This window comes from Vanessa cardui, chromosome 8, assembly GCF_905220365.1.
Source record: "Vanessa cardui chromosome 8, ilVanCard2.1, whole genome shotgun sequence".
Lineage (NCBI taxonomy): Eukaryota > Metazoa > Arthropoda > Insecta > Lepidoptera > Nymphalidae > Vanessa > Vanessa cardui.
The window spans coordinates 6798571-6821152 of record NC_061130.1 but is presented as its reverse complement, the minus strand read 5'-3'; the positions used below and the strand labels follow the sequence as shown (position 1 = coordinate 6821152).

Below are 22582 nucleotides of genomic sequence, written 5' to 3'. Positions count from 1 at the left end.
CCGGATTTCTCGTTTTATTGCACTTTATTTCACGTTTGTGAACAGTCATCTAATTTAGTGAGATCTTCTAAAAATAATTCACTTTTCACTCAACAAGTATCTCATGTGCGACATATGTTCAGATGCCAATGGTTCAAAAGCTTTGTCAGTACCACCTGCGTCCGTCCCACTCGCACGCGCCATAACAGCTGTTGCGTGGGCACATGTGTAGAACATCTTCGGAATTTCGATACAAGTACTTACCTTGGCTCAGTTGATTCTGTAAATTTTCGGCAAAGATTCATATTTGTGATTGAAGATGTATATCTTGATCTCAATGTAATTCAATCAATCACAGTAAGCACGAATGATTTCCGGGATCGAATATGTTTTAGATAAAACCCATCTAAATGAAAAGTGTGTATGCCCGATGATCTCACCGTTCGTCAATCTTGACAATGCAAAGGACCGGTCGGCCGCGGGGCGCGGTACGGGGCGGACGGGGACTACACTGCAGGGTTTGTGCGATTCACATTTCACGCACACCGCATGCCGTACGACCAGTCAGTACGACAGTAAAGTTGTCCGCCTCACGCGCGGCGCGCGCGCTGTTTTTATTCTAAGCTTTCCGTCTTTACTAAAAATTCTTCTTCTAGTCAAAATGTAGTGTAGTATCAAAAAAGTAATAAATCAGTGCTTATATCGTGTACTAAAAGTGGCTTAATTTTGTAAACGCTACATGCTACGGTCCAAAGAACAATGCTGTGGGAAAAAATAACGTTCAGCTGGCATCGGCTGTCGTTCCCAGCTACCTACCTACCTCTCTCCCCCCGCGAACCGGGTGCCGGGTTCAATGTGCCTCTCTGCGTTTATTCATCGTTTGTGGGAAAAGTTGACCCCCGTTTTTAAATTTTATTGTTAACGAATTCACACGATTTCGTTTTTGTGACTGCCGCATCTCAAAATCATCAGATTAAAAATTAATATATCAGTTTAATTTATAATATTTGTCTGATTTAAAATTAGTGTGATCGTGACTCGAACAATTAATTTGGAAGTAATTAATGACTGTGGACCGTGAAAAGGCAGTTTAGTAAGAACTAGTCGTCAAGGTCATAACTACATACCGCAGATCTACAACATTGTTTGTTTAAGCTTTGCCATGTTTGTGGAGTATCAAATTCTTCGTAATAATTATCTCTTTTTGATACGAATAACAACAGTTCTTCAAATGAAGATTAAACGTATATTAAATAATAAATTTACGCGTGAACGTAGTATTGCGAAACAGCCGTTATAGTCGTGTTATATTTCGAACGTGCTAAGTTGCATTGTACGTGATCTTCAAGTGTATAATGGAAATAATATGTGAAGTTTATTAAGTGTGTGAGAATATTACCTGTTAGTGTCAGTGATATTAATATTCAATATGGGCAACCAGGGTTCATCGCCGCATGAGCCGCTTGATCGTGTCCAAACTCAAAATGCAGATCTGAAAATGGTACGATAACTTTTCATTTGTCTACATTAATATCTATTGTGCCAATATGCTTGGACGCATCAAATGGCTTTGAAAACCGATAATTGTTTCTGATTAAACACAATACAATACATGACGTCATACTGAAGACACAAAATGCATTCATAATCATTTAGGACAGATTTTTTTTTATTCGAGTTATAAACTATTAAAACTCATAACTAGGCTTTATGACATACATTTAAATATTTCTCGTTGAACTTAAGAATAAACGTGCATTGGGCTTATGTTATATCTTGTTGAAATTAGTTTTTTTTTTTTCGTCCGTGTATTGAACAACGGCAGCTGCAAACACAACCTTTATCTCGAAAGAAAAAAAAGTTTAATGGTTTTGAATATTTCTCAGTTACCTGAAGTCGATATAAATTAAATTAAAAATTTCGACAAAGTCCTTCCAGCTTCAAACCCAGAAACTTTAATTAACAATCTTAGTAACTGGCTGTAATTAATTAATGTTTCTGTCTTGAATTGGTTGCATAATTCGAAGTAATTGATTTAATCCAATTGTCGTCGTCTGAGTTTACAGTTGTCAGCGAATGCCGTAGAATGACCGGTATTTATATTTTCAAGGTTGAAGTGACTATAGAGCATTGCATAAGTATATAAAATAATGGAACGCTTCTTTTCCATCTAAATAATTCCTATAATAAATTTGTTACGTAGCTTACCTTTTTAAATTCTAGCTAGTGGACAAAATGTCTGTAAGGTTTTTTTAAGCATTCTATATTTAATAAAGAACTTACTCAATGTACTTATTAGGTACGATGTGATATCTTTATTAAATGACGATTTCCGAAAATATTTTATTGTACTTATAATGGAAGGTGTAATTAAAATAAAATGCATACGTTAATGATTGAATTTATCCTATATCACGTTATTGTGCATATTTTATGCTACCTAATTTGATTTTACATATTAATTTAGAAACCGATGTTAGTAAAATAGTACAAATATTAACGTAGAAAACTTAATTCAGTTTTTTTCTGCTATTTTTAAAGTAGGTCGAATTATTAATCTTTAATTTTGTAGGGGTGAGTGTAGGCATAGAAACAAGAAGTAGCGTGGACTATGAAAGCTCTTTTTGCGTTATATAATCAGAGGGCAATCTTATTATAGTCGATAATTTGTTAGTCTTTATGGCAAGAGTACTGGTTGTAGTTGAGAGAAAACATTAAACAGTGTAATAATTCTAGACCCAAGTATTATACTTGAGAAAACAGCCATAATGATGTTGCCAGTAGTAGTAAATGGGTGGATATTAAGACTAGGTACACTACTGAAGAACCCGAAAGGCGTTTAAGTAAGCTACTTTAAAAACATTTTATAAAATTTGAAAACTTGTGATTATGAGAAACGTCAGATTTTGAATAAAAAAATAGATTTTATTTCTCACGTTATTCAATAAAAAAGACTACGAAGATTGTCAGACACTGATGACACTTAATTAATATGCTCTTTAAAGACTGAAAGATTTAATGACCCCCACTGACCACTAACTTTTTTGATTGACCTCTGAACAGATATCAAGAACCCCCCTATACGTCAAGTATACGAGTATTTTCTCTTATTTTAAGTCGTTCAGAAACTATATTATTAGGAAATTATCTGCAAAATAGCAAGCATTTCATGAGAATGTATACAAAATTTGTATAGATTCGTAATTGGTAAGCGACCTTAAAATTGAATTCGTTGAAACAATTTTATTGCTTGTGAAATAGAGATGTGTAAAGCAAACTCGTAACGTAATAACATCTGGTTTTTAAAATTAATACGGCTCTCGAGTTCGTTCGTGTTGAAAATAGGGTAGCGTTGAAGAGGATCCAACGTGCGATTTTCATATTTTTTGTATCCATACTTTATATTTAAAATTTAAAATATGAACGTAACATTCTGGCTGCCACGCTGTCACGTCAATAATCTAATTTTAAATTTCGAACCACGATGCGAGAAATAGGTTTCATGTAAATTTTTTTTTTACACTTTAAATTACTTTCGATTATCTGTTCATTACTTAATCTTTTGTGTGATTTATTTTGCTATCAAATGTTTTGAATTATTGTATTGATTCCCGAAAATAAATAAATATTGGTTCAACAAATTGTTCTTATGTTTTAGGACAAATGTATAATTAATTATTATTGGCTAGTTTTTATCTTCTATAACGTGTACACTTGAATGTATGTTAATTGTTATGTTGACAGATTTATTCATGTTATCAATTTAATTATTATATTAAGTCAGTTAAAACATAGGAAAAGTTAATTATTACACGATGAATTTTGATTTATTAAAATTATTTAAAAATTAAATGTTTACCTATAAAAACAGACTAATACTACTTTTAATAGCAGTATAACTACTAGTATTATAGTAGTATAATATTAGTGATAGCTTTACATTTAATTCAACACTGTAACTTGACGTTTTAAAAAACCTTGCCATGATTATACTATATGAATACTGATCTCACGTTTCAATAATAATTATTGTATACTTATAGTTTTACTCTGCGTCATTGTTTTACAAGTGTAATAAGTAACCAGAAAACGATTAAATATTCAAATCGTAGTCTCCTCCGACTGGACTGATTAAGGGGACTACATGAGCTAAATGCAAGTTTTAAAATGCCAAAAACTATATAATCCAATGCAATAAACCAAATGAAAAAAATATATGTTAATCTTCAGGATAGATGCTAGTTATTAATTGTGTTGAAAACATGATGTAATTAATTTGGTACGATAGAAAAAAATCGCAAAGTTACCTCTAAAAAAGTCTTTTTTTGTTTTTTAACTACACTTATATACCTTCAATAATTTTGGTCTTTTGTCAGATTATTCTACAAACAATATACTAAAAATTTATTATCATAATTATTTAGTAAAATCAATAGATTTTTTTTAAATCAGATTTTCTTATTTTCGACCAAAATGCGTAAGCATGTGTGCGTGAGCGCCTCGTACAGACACTGCCGGCCGAGGCCTGTTGCTATACAGACGTGTCGCTCTTTTCACCGCATCGTTGCGAATAAAATCTCGTAGATTTTATTTTTGAGTAATTTTAATTGTAAATTAATTGTCGAATATTATTCTTTTATGTAAATAAATATATTAAGTTAAAATAGTCTAGTTGTAGTTAGCCATTTATTTTTTTGTTAAGTTATTTTTATAAAGTTTAATTTTGTAAACATAGGAAATAAAGTACAATCTGTGAAGAAAACTAAAAAACGTTCATATAAATTAAAAAGCCGAACATATGAAAGATAATATGAAAAGGTAAGAGTATTTAATTAGTAAACATATATATATATATTATAAATAATGATTATTGGAAACATTTATTAAAAACAATGCAATTAGTTCGCATAGAATCAGATTTTTCGACATATTTCTTACAGTCACCATGGAGTATTTGGTATTGACCAAACTTGACAAGCAAGTCCAAGAAGAATGTGCGGGTTCGATCCCCGCACTCTGAACTAAAATTTTATTATTTTTAAAGGACTATATTTAAAAATATAAATTTATATATTTTATAATTATTAAAATTTAATTCCTAACAACTATGCATTTATTTTTTCAGAATTAAGAAAATCGAAAAAAAAATAACACGGAAGCTATTTCTATTACGTTAGAGTTTAATTTTATCAATTTTGTTTATAATAGGAAATATAGTTATGTATGGATGAAATTTAATAATAAAAAAATAAATAAATACAAATTAGCACATCACATGAATATTTAATGGTGCTTGCCTGGGTTTGAACCCGCAATAAGATGCGCGCGTTCTACCCACTGGGCCATCTTGAAATATGTAATTGTTGTGAACCAAAGAACTAAAATATTTAGAAGTGTCATATACGTAATTCAATATTTTTTAAAGATTGGAAATAGTATCAATTGAAAAATTTTAGCTCGTAGCTTCAGTGAAAGTGGGTGAAATATTGATTGCAAGTATCCAAGATATTTTAATAACGAACGACGACGAACGAATAATTAAAAAAAATATTTTAATAAAAAAATTGAAACGAAATTTATTTGTTTTTTTGTTAAACCAAAAATAAATAAAAATATTTGAATTTAATTGAATCAGTTTTATTTCAAATATCAGTCAAAAACAATACAAATAATTCTAATATCCAAACTATTTTTATGAGATTTATGACTAAACCCACTGTGATTGACCGAGTTAACCAATAATTCTACTAAACCGACTTGACGATATTATTTTTATAGTAACTTTTTGATGCTGACTTTTTTAACTTAATTTTTTTTCTTTGTGTACCGATATTAGTAAAACGAACAAACTCTACGCTTTTTGTCAATGTACAAATTACGAACAGTTCTAATTTTATTTAATAAATCGCTTAACAAACTTACAATATTTAAAAATAGGTACGATTTAATATTTAGTATTACAACTAATTGAATTGATACAGTAAAAATTAAAGAAAAAAATGTTTAAATTAACTATTTTTTGTACATAAAATAATAATAATTTAAGTTTAATTAATTCAGTTTAATTTTATCATATTTTTTTAAATGACACAAAGAAACAATTCTGTTGTCCTGTCTATTTTTATGAAATCTATGATTGATAGAATTGATAGAATTGACTTCGCTTCGCTTTCGCTCGGCGCGGCGCGCGGCGGTTCGGCGCCATCTATTGGAATACTCAGGCGTAATCTCGCCGCCTCGCTAAGCGTAGTGCGCGGGGGGACATGCCGTTTTTGTCGTTAGTGTAAGTGTGTGCGCGTGATTCTCAAGGGCAATTAGCTCCTGTAGTCCCCTTAATGTATGCGAGCGTTAATGTTAAACTCTACCGGGATAACTTTGTCATAGCGCGACTAAATGACGAAATGACGTAAGTCACAGCCGCGTTCCGCTACCTATATGTATTATGTATAATGTATATTATTTGATAAATGTTCACAATCTTATCGTCTTCGTCCAATCACAATTCACAGGTGTCTTATTTGGGTTTTCGCACATTTTAATATGAGATAAAATTTGAATTATCATAATTGTCAACTGCATTGCGACATTAAATAATATTTTGTATTATTTAAGAAACTGGAAATGACTCGACTATGTACGCGTCTTTTCTTATATTCAAAATGTCCCCTATTTTCCTTTATTTGTATGCACCTGGTCTTATCCTAGTCAGATTTCATGACAATTGGTTCAATGGTACAGTTGTGTTTACGAAGTAAACATACAGAGTTACTGTCGCCTTTATAATGTTATGAGTCCTCCTCTATACAGCCTCTTTTGTTGTAACTATAATATCATATCTTCTTAACTAAATTGCTTATTATCATATATATAACGTAATAATATTTTTTTTAAACTATGCTGTTAGATCATGTGATCATTCAAACAAACATACTCTTCAGCTGTCTTATCATTCGTTGTGTTTAACTGAAACGTCACTGAAATTTATACATAAGGTTTAAATCTCTTAAGAATGACTAGAAGCATTCAACCGCCCTCTGAAAGCCATACAAACACAATGGTGTCTATTTACAGAGTCAAGTACACATCGTCCTACCTATTTGCTTCGTAGGTTGTCCCGACGTCTCTTAAGTAAACGGCTAGTGTTAACGTACTTTCAACTCATAGTCACAGTGTAGGTATTTTTGAAAATAAGCCCTTGAAATATTTCAGTATATCTAGTTATCCCCAATAATGTTATGCATGGTAACGGCTTTGTGTATTTGTTACGCTTTCACATTTTAACTACTGTATCTCTTATTATGAAGTTTTGAATACACAAAGAGACAGGCTACATATACTCGTCTATGCCGAAAAATAAGTCGCGAACGACAACTAATGACTTAAATATAACACGAACTCAAAAATAATTAATACATTTACTACGCATTTTATGAAAAAGTGTGATTATTGTACCTTTGTCTCTACTGTTTGTTTAGTGAGTATCTTTACGGTTCTTATCGGTAGTACCAAGAGTCTGAACCCGTGGTAATGGTAGTTAATCTTATTATAGAATATTTTAAGTTATACATGTTCAACGGAAACTTTCGAGAAACATTGAGGTTTGTAAACGGGACGGTACGAATGCAAATATACACACCTTAATTGATCTTGTTGCTCAGTTTGCCTAGAGAAAGTCTCTTCAAGCCGTAGTAGGTACTTCAGATAAAGTAAATATTGAATGAGCGCTAATGAGAACATACCGAAAATATATTATTTACTCACATGGTCGGTATGGAAGCAAATTTGGGTGGAAAAATTCGGTGATGATATTATTTTGTCTATAATCTTTTTTAATGTAATATATAAAAGAAAAAAATAGATTGCTTTACGGCCGTGAAAGATATTCTTCAATTTTAAAATTTGGAAGTAAAATTGAAGTTAACGTTACTTGAAAATAATAGTACATAATGTAAAAGAGAAAAGAGTTTGCTTTATTGCGTTTGTGCTTTAATAAGTACCTATAGATATATATTCTGTACTTATATGAGAGGTCTGAAACTATCATATCAATTAATATAATCAAAAAACTTTCTTTCTCTTCTTTCTTTTCTTCTTAAAGTAAAAGTAATTTCAATTTGAATAAAAAATAATACAATAAATTACAATTTATATTACTGTCAAATTCAATACGGTCAATTCAAATTTACTAAATTGAGTGTGCAATACCGATACTATCTAAATTCCCTACAGTTTTTTTTATTAATGACATTACTTTAGAAACATCTGAAATTATCAATTTATCAGACTTTCTTTACTATGTTGTCCATTGTTTGTATTAAAATTATATACACTAACCTTCTCTCGAATCACTATCTATTAAAAATCCGCAATAAAATCCGTTTCGATCAAATTTTAAAGATCTAAGCATACATAGAGACGGGCAGCGGTAAGCGACTATGTTTTTGTACTATGTAATGATATACTAAACAAGTAAAATTGTGATTTCAGAAGTCGTCAGTCCGCAGTTCGTTGAGGCGGGCGCGCGCCGGGGCCGCGCTGTCGCCGCCGCGCGCCGGCATGGAGCGGCTGCGACGCTCCTTCCGCGAGTCGTTCCGCCGCCGCAAGGGCTCCCCGCCCGAGTCGGCGCGCCCGCACCAATGGCACGCGGACGAGGCCGCCGTGCGCGCCGGCACCTGCACCTTCCCTGTTAAGTACCTCGGGTGCGTCGAGGTCTTTGAGTCCCGCGGCATGCAGGTTTGCGAAGAGGCGCTTAAAGTTCTCCGAGTGAGTTATTGTTTCTACTTCTAATTTATAAAATTTAAGATCATTTCTATTAGATCAATTTCGGCAAGTAGTTCAATATAAATAAATATAAATATGAGACAACATCACATACATTACTCTGATCCCAATGTAAGTAGCTGAAGCACTTGTGTTATGGAAATCAGAAGTAACGACGGTACCACAAACACCCAGACCCAAGACAACATAGAAAACTAATGGTAATCTACATCGACTCGGCCGGGAATCGAACCCGGGGCCTCAGAGTGGCGTACCCATGAGAACCGGTGTACACACCACTCGACCACGGAGGTCGTCATCAATATCATACAATACTATCGAATCAAACTACTAATTCAATAGGTCTAAGATATAAAAATTTGCTAGGAATGATGAAGGCGAAATCGAAGCGAAAGGGTTTTCTTGTACAATGAACTCATTGTCGAGTAGTTTATTCGTTTAGTTCATATTTATATCTATTTGCCTGTTATTGCCCAGTCGTTACAGTCAATTAAAATTAAAGTAGTACAAAAAATTTATTGAGCCCAAATATACAATTCTAAAATCTAAAGTAAAAAACTTCCATAAAAACAAAAAGGGTTATTTGATACAATAGTAATACAATAGTCTTGAAGTCACACAAGTGTCTCACGACAGCTAATGTCAAGTACTTGATTAAGTACTTCCGAATCCGCTGAAAGTTATTTATAAAGGAAAGGGAAGTTTATGACTTACAAGAGATGAGCATCGGTGCGTTCTACTGTTAACCAAACGTATAAAAAATGTCATTTCGGTAAGAAAAACGTCGTTGCAAAAACACAGGAAGCTGATTCTTGATTCTTTGTTATTTTGTCGTTGAAAGGAAACGTTAAAGGCTACGTGTTTTTAAACATAAACAATTTTATTTATCTTGCAGAATTCTCGCCGACGTCCCGTTCGTGCTGTGTTGCATGTAAGCGGAGACGGGTTGCGCGTAGTGGAAGAGGAGACTAAGGGGCTTATCGTAGATCAGACCATCGAGAAAGTGTCTTTCTGTGCGCCCGATAGGAATCATGAACGAGGGTTTAGGTGAGTGCCTCAACTATTGGACATTACTCGGTGTCCAAGTGTCATAAACGCTTAGTCAAATATTACAAAAATATATTCTATTCTAATCTAGATCTTTATAGATAAATGACAAAATGCTAAACTAACAAATATAAGCAAATCAACGCTGAAGGAAAACATCGTGAGGAAACCTGCATGTGTTTAATTTCATCGAAATTCTGCCACATGTGCATTCCACTAAACCGCATTGGAACTGCATGGTGGAATATGTTTCAAACTCTCCTTAATGGCAGACTCCCTTAGCCCAGCTGTGGGAGATTTACAGGCTATTACTTACTTACTACAGCTTACTTTCATGTTCTTGTATTAGACAATAAATTAGATTTCATTTGTATGAAATGTGATTGAAGAGGCTTGAATTGGTTTCGAAAATGTGTGCATTAGAAAGTTATAGAATGAGTATTTGCCAAACATTTGAAGATCTCGTATTATTTTCTGGCTCTACCTCTGACTTCTATAAACACTTAACGGCTATTGATGCGGTTTTAATTAATATGGAGACTGATAAACGAGGATGGATGTCTATATAATTTGCAATATTTTATGCAAAATGTCTGAACTATGACGTTGCTTTGTCAAAAAAATACAAATTTCTTATGCTTGCATAGCAAACGGCTTTGAGACGTATTAAGACTCAATTCTAGAAAATTGTGCGTTTTAAAGAGGCCTACAGAAAAGTCCGCGACAGTATGTGGCCTTGTAAGGTATATAGATAGCTATGCTCACTTGCGAAGGCGGCCTCCTCCACGGTATATTATCGGCGTATATATAATGTACAAATATAATATTTATAATAAGTAATAATATATTGTATAATAACCACGCAAAAATAACTGCAAATATTTGAAAACATAGATTTCACTTGCATCAAATAATACACGGAAGAATAGTACTCAAAAAAATCTATTATAAAAATCTGTTACAATATACAATAGGCTAGCGTGCGCTCTATTTCGGTAAGCTCTCACAACAAACATTACATCAGCTGATATTTTTACTCTTACACACTTTGGCTGAAGATGTAAACTATAAATTAACCTCTTTCGTGAATCGTGGTCTGGCAAGTCGCCACTAATTTAATCAATCTATTTTAAAATCACTTTTATATCTTCGTGATAAGGACCAAATGACTGTCGTAAACATTTATAGTTGTTGTTACAATCACTATCTGATTCCCTTCCTTAAGAAAAGTTAATCTTAATGTCGTAGGTTTAAGTCTGGCCGAACATTCATGATTATTAAAACCCTAGTTTTTATTTCAAGTTCTGCTCAGTGGAAATGGAAATCATTTTCAGAAAAACCCGCCAGTGATTACAGATATATTGCCACTCGCAATGAAAAGTCCTAGTGGATTTATCTCTACACCATCTTCTAATAAATAAAGGACCGTTATTGGCTGACTTTGTTACCAGTTTTTTTGAAGTGTAAACTCCTATAGCCGCGTTAGGCAAATTTTAGTAGAGGAAAATCTTATTTTTTTTTATAAAGTTATTAATTTCGGCCTGCGGCTTCGCCTTTATTTGCGACTTTTTTTAGATAAATGTCCCGAATATTTCATTATCTTGTCTTGATTATTGACTCGTCACGATGTTATTCTAATCTTTGAATCTTCGCTGTGAATATTCTTGTGTCAACACGCGCACTGTCTAACTTATTTAACAAGCTTATACTATCTCTTGAAAGTATTAAAAAGTATTCAGTGCAAATAAGGTAAATCTCGTTACAGGTTTATGTAATTCACTTGTTTCTTGTTGTACTCGTATGTCTGCAACGAAACCAAATAAATGTTATTGACTCTTGAGATTTGAACGTAATCATGCTGGTGATTTAAAATAAAAAAATTACGTACATAAAATGAAATTGAATGCTAATTTTATAATATTGTAACAATCTCTTACTTATATATCGAGCATTACAAAACGGTTTTTACAAAAAAAATATATTGAAAATGAATTGATTAATCAATAAAAACTGTATATAATTACAATTTAAATAAAATGAAATGTATTGTAATTTTTTTATTATTTTTAATTGTTACTTTGACCTTAGTCCACGCTGCAACGGAGCAACCAGTTGACACGATTTTGTAGCTCAAACAATAGGCGTTAAACATTATTAATTCTCTATAGGTATATTTGTTTAGGGCTGATGCATTCATGCAATTTTTGTAAATGTTAATTATTTTGTAGTTTTAAGTATTGATGCAGTAAATCATAAATAAATAAGCATGGACTGGGTGGGAAAGTGGGGACGATTTTTTTCTCTATGTACCTTTGTACCGGCGCTATGCCACTTGAACTTTAAATGCTGTATAAATAAAAGCTACCTAATATTCTAGAGGCATCATTTTTATACCATAAATATGTCGAGATGGCCCAGTGGTTAGAACGCGTGCATCTTATACCGATGATTGCGGGTTCAAACCCAGGCAAGCACCGCTGATTCATGTGCTTAATGTGTCTTTATAATTCATCTCGTGCTCAGCGGTGAAGGAAAACATCGTGAGGACGTGAAAAATTTCATAGAAATTGTGCCACACGTGTATTCCACCAACCCTCATTGGAACAGCGTGGTGGAATATGTTCCAAATCTTCTCCTCAAAGGGAGAGGAGGCCTTTAGCCCAGCAGTGGTAATTTACAGGCTGTTGTATGTCGATAGATGCTTCGGTTTCAATCTAAAGTGTTCGTGAATTGCAGTTACATATGTCGCGACGGCACGACGCGCCGCTGGATGTGTCACGGGTTCCTGGCGTCGCGCGACAGCGGCGAGCGGCTGTCGCACGCGGTGGGATGCGCGTTCGCCGCGTGTCTCGAGCGCAAGCAGCGCCGCGACAAGGAGTGCGCCGTCTCCATGAGCATCGACGCGGCAAGCCACGCCTTCACCCGCCAGGGCTCCTTTAGGAAATCGGGTAACGACTGCCTTCATTACCTTTTAATAAAAAAAATCGACTTATTTCTGCCTTTTATCAAAATAAAAAAAATAGTCCGATTTATCGAATAAAAAGTGTCTACAAGCTGGTTGTGTATAGCAGTTTTTAGCGTTAGAACTTGTTTTATGGCTGTAATAAATTGCTATTCAACATTATACTTTAGTGTTCAATGTTGTTTGATAACTTTGTTGTTACTACACATTTCATAAAACAACACACCTTGTAATTATGAGTGTATAAAATATAAATAAATATTTATGAAAAATAAAGTTCGAGACACAGGTCCTTATAAAAATTGCAATGTACATAGCATTATCTTTAGTGTTGTATAATGAAATAATTCCAAATAATTCACAAAGATTAAATCGTCCAAGATGATGCTGCATTTTTTAATAGACTATTTGACAATGCGAAAAATAAATTGTGAATTATTGTAATCAGTGTACCTATATTATGAGTTTAAAAATGGTTATTTACCAACGAAAGTTGAAAATAATACTTAAATTATTCAAAAATCCATAAATAAAAATGCAAATTATCAAACGTTTGTCACATGACACAAAACGCTCCTGATTGGCCGGGCTTATGATGAAGTCACTCTTGTAAGCTTTGCTTTTCTACTATATGTACCAAAGATTAAAATACAGGAAAGTGACGTCACCGACCCATTTCTAGTACATATTTTTCGGCAAATATGTACTAGAAATACAAAACACAACTTTTTAACTTCTACTAAATAATATAAAATGTATTTTAAAAACCAGTCAAATAGCCTATTATTAAATGTAATGTATTCGCAGGTATAACGAGTCGTCGCACGTCGGAGGTGGAGCCGGCGCCGAGCCCCGCGCCGCCCGCCGCGCCCGCCGCGCCGGCGCCGCGCTCGGCCGCGCACAACCCCTTCGCCGTGGAGCGCCCGCACGCCGCGCCGCACCTGCTCGAGCGGCAGGGCTCCTTCAGGGGCTTCGCGCATCTCAATAACAAGTTTGTTTTATTTCTACACTGGAATTCTATAAAGGTCTGACTTGAGTGATTTAACTCACCTCTCAATCCGGCGAGGTCTTTGTGACCAACAGTAACATTCCATTAGAAAAAGCTAAAAAATCTATAACTTTTATAATCGCTTAAGTAGTTAAATCGAGATGGCCCAGTGGTTAGAACGCGTGCATCTTAACCGATGATTGCGGGTTCAAACCCAGGCAAGCACCGCTGTTTCATGTGCTTAATTTGTCTTTATAATTCATCTCGTGCTCAGCGGTGAAGGAAAACATCGTGAGGAAACCTGCATGTGACAAATTTCATAGAAATTCTGCCACATGTGTATTCCACCAACCCGCATTGGAACAGCGTGGTGGAATATGTTCCAAACCCTCTCCTTAATGGCAGAGGAGGCCTTATCCCAGCAGTGGGAAATTTACAGGCTGTTGTTGTTGTTTTTGTTATTGTTGTTAAATCGAGTCAAGTCATATTAAATATTAACTGTAATTGAAATGTCGTAGAAATAAATAGTAATACAAATGATTTTTCCAGCTCACCGTTCAAGCGTCAGATGTCACTGCGCATCAGTGAGCTGCCTTCCAACCTGGAGCGACAGCGCATCGGGCTGGGCTCGCCCGACGCGCTGGCCGCGCTGCCGGCGCCGCCCGCCGCGCCCGCCGCCCTCGCGCTGCCCGACGTGGCGCCCATCGAGGTAATATTGGAATCGAAGAAAGAATTCTCTTTAAACGAAACCCTAATCAAAGTAGAATAAAAAAGTAACAGGCTGTAATTTTCCCACTACTGGGATAAGGCCTCCTCTTCCATTAAAGGAAGGAGTGTTTGAAATATGTTCAACCACGCAGTTCCAATGCGGGTTGGTGGAATGCACATGTGGTAGAATTTCGATGAAATTGCTCGAGATGACTTATAAACACAAATTAAGCACATATATATATAGCGGTGCTTGCCTGCGTTTGAACCCGCAATCATCGGTTAAGATGCACGCGTTCTTACCAAGCTTGCACAAATCCTTTCACAAAGTGTAACCCACTAGGGCTTTATGCCAGCCTGTTTGGGTCGGTTATTCACCCATCACATAATTATCGCCAAATTCCATTAATAGTATTGTTTTATTTCGGTTTGAAGGGTAAATAAGGTATTATAATAACACGCACAAAGGGTTTAATACCTTACATAAAGGGTAATATTGGATACAGGACCACTACCTGTGTTTCTATTTGATTTAAAAAATTAATCTGAACACAAGTTGGCTTACAGTACTTCCACGGGATCGGTTCAATATGTCTGTCTGACGTGATATTATGTTTAAACAATATATTAAAAAAATATATAAATAAATAATCTAGCCTAGCGTTATTCATTCACGGCACTAACGGTACGAAAAATTCCAGGAGAAAACGTCGGAAGCGGACCCGGTCGCTGAAATGTGCCAGCAGCTGTCGCTGGGGCTGCGCGCGCTGGCCGAGGAGCCCGTGCCCGTGAGCGGCGCGCTGCCGCACCCGGACGCGTGGCTCGGCCGCGTGGCGCGCGCGCCGCCGCTCGCCGCCGCCGGCCGCGCCGCATCCTTCGCCGGACACTCCGCCGTCACCACCAACCCCTTCCTGGCGCCCACCCCCGCACATCTCTAAACGAACCCGGCCCACGAAATAATAATAATAATAATAATAAATCTTTATTCATTAAAAAGAGATTGAACAGAGTGGTTTATTGACAAAGCATTCATGCCTATTTGAAGCATTCATGCCTATTTGAAATTGTAAAGTAACAGCCCGTAAATTTCCCACTGCTGAGAAAGGCCTCCTCTTCCGTTAAGGAGAGGGTTTGGAACATATTCCACCACGCTGTTCCAATGCGGGTTGGTGGAATGCACATGTGGCAGAATTTCGATGAAATTAGACACATGCAGATCATCACGATGTTTTCCTTCATCGCAGAGCACGAGATGAATTATAAACACAAATTAAGCACATATATATAGTGGTGCTTGCCTGGATTTGAACTCACGATCATCGGTTAAGATTCACGCGTTCTAACCACTGGGCCATCTCAGCTCTTGAAATTGTACAATCTCCTTTATCTTTGCAGTTATGTTTCGCTTAACTATAGAACATGAGACAGAGGTAGAAGGTTTTGTTTTTAAACTTAGAATCGTTGAGCGATCTTGCTATAATTACTTTCGATTGCTATGGCGCCGATGTGATCGTTCTTGTTAGTATATATTGAATATATCAATACATAATATATATATGTGCCACTAAGTTTTACGTAGTAATTTCTGAATGAACAACATTATGTATTTACTTTATAACTCAATTCTAAATGACAAAGTCAAATAAAAATAAATATTTCGTTGCATTAAGAAGAAATAAACTAATCAGGGCAATGTTTCTGTTACATATTTTAAAGACACGTTTTTTATTTGTACAGTTGAAGTAAAGAATCAGCCGTCTCATTATTCGTAAATGCTAGTTCTTATATACACCGAGGTTGTCTTTTTACAAAACAGTTTTATCGGATCCTAAGTCAAACTTAATTGCAATATTATAAATTTAGCATATTTTTGATGAAATTTTTTAATCTTTTTTTGCTGTTGTTTTAAGCGTGGAGTCATCAGATAAAAAAAACTTTAATTTTCAATACGTAAATAAAAATAGATAATGCTCAAACTACGTATTTACTATAATTGTTATATTATTAATGAATATCAGCAGAATCCGTCATATTGAACAGTAAGAATGATAAACTCATATATGTGTAGTGCTTGTAGTCAATCGTAATAATACTTGAGCACATTTGTAATCTTGCACGCTGTAATAAAAATTTATCTATTATAATAAAAATTAGTATTTTCTGAGATAACGACCGCCATTTTAATGGCGTGAGTAGTATATAAACACTTGACTATACTTTCTGATTACTAATTTTTGATTATATTTTTAACAAACAAATATACAGTAATTGCGATATAATTTTTGATATTTCTACATTATAGAATAATTAATCCCATTAATTATTAATGTCATTACAATAGACAAGTTTGAAAAATATGTAAATGTACTTAATTCCTTTATAAATGGCACTGAGCTTTTGCGCTGCACTTAAGTGTTGTTGATGTAATACGTAAGTTAAGACTATTTCCATGCTATACGTCCATGGACAGTATTAAGTAAAGCCGATCGCATTGTTTAATAAAAAGCGTAACGAACAAACGAACATTACAGTATTTTATCGTAACAATCTACGTACTTGTATAATACTTTTGGATATATATGTATTTCTTTTTGTATATAATTGTACATTTATAGGTTACTTAAAGGACATCATTTGTGAATCTGTTTTTGTTTATATATTTTTTTAAAGTAATTAAAAGTAGGGAGGTATTTCGAACAAATTGTGTAATATACTTTGGTAACTGTATAAATCACGTCTGTTTTGTGTGACTACTCTCGATTTAATGTTAATTAGTTACTAAAAGTTTTTTGTTATTTTTAGGTTATAATTAAAAAAATGTACTATTTTTTTAAACACATAATGAGCAAAAAGAGGTTTTGTAGTACGCTCTTTCCTGCAATTTTCTACTCATGATTTGTGTTCAATTTTTTTGTTACTTAATTATTATCTGCAGTGACTGATTTCCCTCTTACATTAGTATAATCCCAAAGCTAATGTTCCAAACTATATACTTAAAGCAAACCTCTTTTTGTTTTGAACAAAAAGCACAATGATTATTGCACAATAATTGTTGCATTTTACATTCCACTTATTACAATATTCGTGAATTTACTTAAAACTTGACGCATATTAACTACTTAATTAATATTTTGCTCTTGTACTTACAGTTCTTATCTGAAAGTACTTAATGTTTAAAAATATAATTGATATTTTTGGTACTTTTTACCTGAATTACTTAAACTTGATTAAATCTTAAAACCTGTCGAGGCAATGTGTCGCCTGTTTCATATAACTAATTTATATTTTCAAGTGATTCGAAAACGTTATAAAAATTATGTAATTGAATGTGATATAGTAAAACATATTTGGTGATATGAAGAATATTTAAAATACGCTATTTGCACATTTATTAATATTCTTGCACGCGAAAGTTTAAACCACTGTTGGTGGTTAAATGTTAAGTACATTAATCAATAGAAATGTTCCGTAACTAAAGACTAGTTTTAATTTAATAAGTACTTACTTCCGCAAAGGATTATTTTCTAATGTACTCTTATTTAAATATTTGGAAATTATCGGACATGTTGTACTTAATATATCAAAAACCAGTTGTTTAAGAGAATTGTTGGGTGTTTTTGTATATTTTTTCCGATTTTATTTGTGGCTAAATTATAAAAAAAGCTTGTATATACAAGGGGATATATGTAGATATTTTAGATAACAAGAGTTCAAATATTATGAAGAGTAATAAAATATTATGGTTAGTTGAATTTTTGTTTATTTATTCCTTTTTGTTTAAACCATTTTACAATTAGAACTTTATTTTTTAATTTTGGAATCTGAAGTATTTAAATATTACTGTAACTGCTAAATTTTTAGTAATTATGTATATATATTATCTCTTTTTTACAAAAAAAAACTTATAACAATGAAACAAAACACTTTGCTGCACCACTTTATTCATTTATACATGAATATATCAACGGCATAAACTTCAGTGCCTACAAACTACCTAAACAACATAACTATTGTCTGTTATTTTCTTCCTATACAGTTAATGTGATTAGAATCATTCGCTTAATAATTACGTAAAACACATAGTGATAGATGACATTACTTTAAGGGCAAACGGACATGTGCTAACGGCTTACTGAGGTTACAATAATCGTCTTGTTAAAACTTTATACTCATTTATATTTCCTACTATGAATTTACAAATATATAAAACTATTTTGATTAATATATTTAAATACATTAAATTTTTCGCTACAAGCAAATCATATTATCTTCAATAAAAGCTTATTTATTTCGAATAGCTAAAAAAATAAGCAACTATAGGCTGAACAGTAAGTCTTTTTTACACATTTAAACAAATTTAACAAACAGTTCCAATAAACAGACAATAATAAGAAAGCCAGGGCTTACAATTATTATCGCCCTGATACAGTAGGTAGTTGTGACTAGGAATGTCATCCAAATGCATCATGAAAGAAGAAATTACACAAGACAGATATAATCAATTTCAATGTCATATACAACCAACTACGTACCATCATATAACAGCGACAATGAGTCAACTAATTGATTTACATATAAACATTAATATCGCGTATAATAAGTTTATAAATAGTTTTATTCATTTAATATTTCTTTTCTTAATCACTCGCGAGGATAAATATAAAATAAATTCACGCAAACATGACTAGTACTAATGATAAAATAGTATACTTACACAAATATATGCAAAGACATAAAAAAACTTTGCCAAATAAAATGAGAAAAAAAAAACATTCAAAAATGTAAAGAGCGAAATTATAAAATATCACATTTTCTATAACAATAGATAAAACAATTATCATTCGGATTATAAACATATAAATAGTTATTCGAAAATGTACAAATTTTAAATATATAGCCCGTGCCATGATTTTCTGGGAATATATTTGAAGGAAATTATTTTACAAAAGAATATTTTCTAAATTGAGATCCAAAAATATATTTAAAATTATATGCATCTTATATTAATTAATACTGACATTTCATAAAACAAGAACATTGAATTCGGACTAACAATTAAATACCTTGAATAGTTAAATCAATATGAAGACTTCAAGAAAATAGTATTAGATTGACGAATATTTTGTACGTTTTTAGTAAATGAAATGAATCCTTTAAGAATCAAGTTTGATCAAGGTTAAGCTTAATTTTAAAAACCTGTTAAACTTAATAAATAAAAGTTAAATCAGTTTTATTTATTGACCTTTACACTGAAGGACAGTGGATTGCATATTCATTAGGTATTTTTAATTTAAATATATACGACTCGCGGCATCAGCTTTTTGGTATAATCATATTGCTTACTTGCGAGATCAAGTGCATAAATATAGTTTTATTTTAAGCATTTGTTAATATAATTTAAAAATAACATTATTCAAAATAAATAATAATATCTCTCAATGATTAATGAACGCTAATATTACATAATAGTATTGATTATGACGCCTCCTCAAATAGCATCATACTTTGGTTACTTGTTCTGCTATAAAGAATTTTTAAAAGGACAAATTATTATTCAGTTAAAAGAATTGTTTCCATAGTGTTAAATATAATTTAAAATGTAATCAAATGTCTTTTTCTTATTTTCTTGTATCTCGACATATGAGACGCAGGCAAGCTGTATTGTATCTGATTATTAGCTATATTATAATTATTCCATCCCAATCGGATAACAAATATTTTACTAAGGGACATGATCTCATTTCCGTTATTTAAAGCCATTTTAAACGAATGTCGAAATACTAGAGCTTGCTAAAAAGGGTCCGTTGTTGAAAAAGCGTCAATCTCGATGGCGGTATTTTCCACATTCACGATTTCAACAATGAAGCTTTTCGTCAGATTTCGTAAATATTTTGTTAAATTTTTTTCTTAGAAAAGCAAGTCTGCCCATCGGCTGGGTCGAATTGGACATGTGTCGTACATTAGTCAGCGGGGCGGGATGTGGCTAGTCGTTGGCGGCGTGGATGTGGTCGTGGCAGCGCTGGCACACGCGCACGGGGCGCAGCGCGCGCAGGCGGCGCACGGGCGCCTCGTAGCGCGAGCAGCGCCCGCAGAACACGGCGCCGCACTCGCGGCAGTGGTGGCGCCGCTCCAGCGCCGTGAACCGCACCTGCTCGGAACCATCGGAAGATATTCCTTTATTTTGTCATCTTCCAATTTTTCGTATTGCGAATTATCTCAGAAGTATAATTATACGATATTTCGTTTCAAAAAAGAAAAATAATATTACTTTGAATTTATGCTTGTGTGTAGAGAGATGGCCCAGTGGTTAGAACGCGCGCATTTTAACCGATGATTGCGGGTTCAAACCCAGGCAAGCACCGCTGTTTCATGTGCTTAATATGTCTTTATAATTCATCTCTTGCTCAGCGGTGAAGGAAAACATCGTGAGAAAACCTGGATGTGACAAATTTCATAGAAATTCTGCCACATGTGTATTCCACCAACCCGCATTGGAACAGCGTGGTGGAATATGTTCCAAACCTTCTCCTCAAAGGGAGAGGAGGCCTTTAGCCCAGCAGTGGTAATTTACAGGCTGTTGTTGTTGTTGTTATGCTTGTATATTATAAAATATTTATGTTATGTACGAGATGACAGAGAGTAGTACGAGACGAGAGAAAAATAGTACGGGACTTTAAATTGCAGCATAAAATAATTATATTTATATTTTTAAATAGGTGTTCTCACTTGGCACTGGGTGCAGTAGGGTGCGGTGTCGTCTCGTATCCAGTGATCGGCGGGACCACCCCTGGCACCCGCAGCACTTGACATATCAGGCGCGGACCAGCGGAAAATCTGACAAATATATACTTCTAATCTTAACAAAACTTGAATTAACTAATCCTTATAAATCCACATTATTCGCTGCATTTAAAATATATTTTGGATTTTTTAAACCGTACAGTAAGTATAAAAAATATGTGGTAACCGTTACAAGCACAAACACAATCTATAAATAAGTATTGTTAATGTGTACCCTTCCACGAGCGTCTCCGACGGCCAAGCCCCGCCCACTCCTAGCGGCTGCGACCGCAGTGACGGAGGCGGGGCATGCGTTGTCGCGACGTTCGTATGCCGTGTGCATGGTCAGCTTGCCGCGCAGGACGAGACGTCGCACCCACGTCACCCCTGTGTCTGTAATGACAGTTTACACCGATTTCATAAGTTGGTAAAACTTTAAAAAAAAATTTTTAAAGAACTTGCAACAGCAGTGTAGTTGTTTTGCCAATGGATCACTAAAAATTCTGCTGGTAATTGTGTAGTAATGTTCAATGGGAACTGAAGTTGAAAACTTCAAAAACAGTTAATAGAAAAAAAAACGGGAAAACTTCTCGAGTTTATGTTTGCACCCTTTAAACGAAAATATTATTGTATATATGTTAACAAATAAATAAAATAAATAAATAAATAAAAATAAGTCCGACAAATGTTTAGTGTAATTACCAGGATAAGACGTGTCTTTGACGACGGGTCGCTGCACGGGCGCGGGAGACGAGGGTGCGGAGAGAACTACAAAGGAGTCCGTGAGACTGGTGTCAGACTTGCTCGGCCGGAGCCCGCCCTCCGGAGCCTCCATTGATTGTGTCGTCTCTACGGAACTCGTTTCGCTGGAATCGCCAATGCTGCCGCCACCTGTTTGTAAAAGTATATTATATATATATGTATGTTGAATAATCATATTTAATAAGTGTCTTGACTAAATTGGATTTTTTAATATTTATACGATTCAATTAGTTGATGAGTCGAAATCGGCTGGACCAGTGGATGGAAGTTTACCAAAACATCGAAATCGAAGCTGCTACAAGACAACACATTAAATACCAAAATTATGTTACCAATTTTGAAATTAAATTTAAATTACTTTTTACGCTCGTAATTGTCACATTTCTTGTCACACAACCCGCAATGGAATAGTGTTAATATGTTTAATCTCCGAGAAAAGATCTTTGCCCATAATTGGGACATTCACAGGCTACTGTAAACAGTCAATAGAGAATATGAAATATTTTACAGAAACCATGTTTAACTACATATTTAGTTAAGTTTATGTATTTATTTACTTTTGTAGTATGATCACT

The 22582-nt window shown here is 34.1% G+C and overlaps 2 protein-coding genes across 9 annotated transcripts in view; one reads left to right on the top strand and one right to left on the bottom strand.

Moving 5' to 3' along the window:
• The window catches only part of LOC124532153 (protein numb), a 38897-nt gene extending 20680 nt beyond the window's left edge, over window positions 1–18217 (top strand). For 3 of the 4 annotated variants that reach the window (XM_047106874.1, XM_047106876.1, XM_047106875.1), the window contains exons 2-8: window positions 8467–8742; window positions 9656–9807; window positions 12544–12755; window positions 13577–13760; window positions 14307–14466; window positions 15167–15421; window positions 15482–18217. In XM_047106874.1, the coding sequence (XP_046962830.1) occupies window positions 8536–8742; window positions 9656–9807; window positions 12544–12755; window positions 13577–13760; window positions 14307–14466; window positions 15167–15403 (1152 nt within the window). In that variant the 5' untranslated portion in view covers window positions 8467–8535 and the 3' untranslated portion in view covers window positions 15404–15421; window positions 15482–18217. Of the gene's footprint in view, window positions 1–492; window positions 1481–8466; window positions 8743–9655; window positions 9808–12543; window positions 12756–13576; window positions 13761–14306; window positions 14467–15166; window positions 15422–15481 lie in introns of those variants that run through there. The other variant, XM_047106873.1, reaches the window with a different exon arrangement.
• Window positions 18218–18374: 157 nt separating this feature from the next.
• LOC124532152 (WD repeat and FYVE domain-containing protein 3) overlaps window positions 18375–22582 on the bottom strand; it is a 33218-nt gene continuing 29010 nt past the window's right edge. For all 5 annotated transcript variants that reach the window (XM_047106868.1, XM_047106871.1, XM_047106869.1 and 2 more), the window contains 4 exons: window positions 21948–22136; window positions 21481–21638; window positions 21192–21299; window positions 18375–20613 (listed from right to left, as the gene is read on the bottom strand). In XM_047106868.1, the coding sequence (XP_046962824.1) occupies window positions 20449–20613; window positions 21192–21299; window positions 21481–21638; window positions 21948–22136 (620 nt within the window). In that variant the 3' untranslated portion in view covers window positions 18375–20448. The remainder of the gene's footprint in view (window positions 20614–21191; window positions 21300–21480; window positions 21639–21947; window positions 22137–22582) is intronic.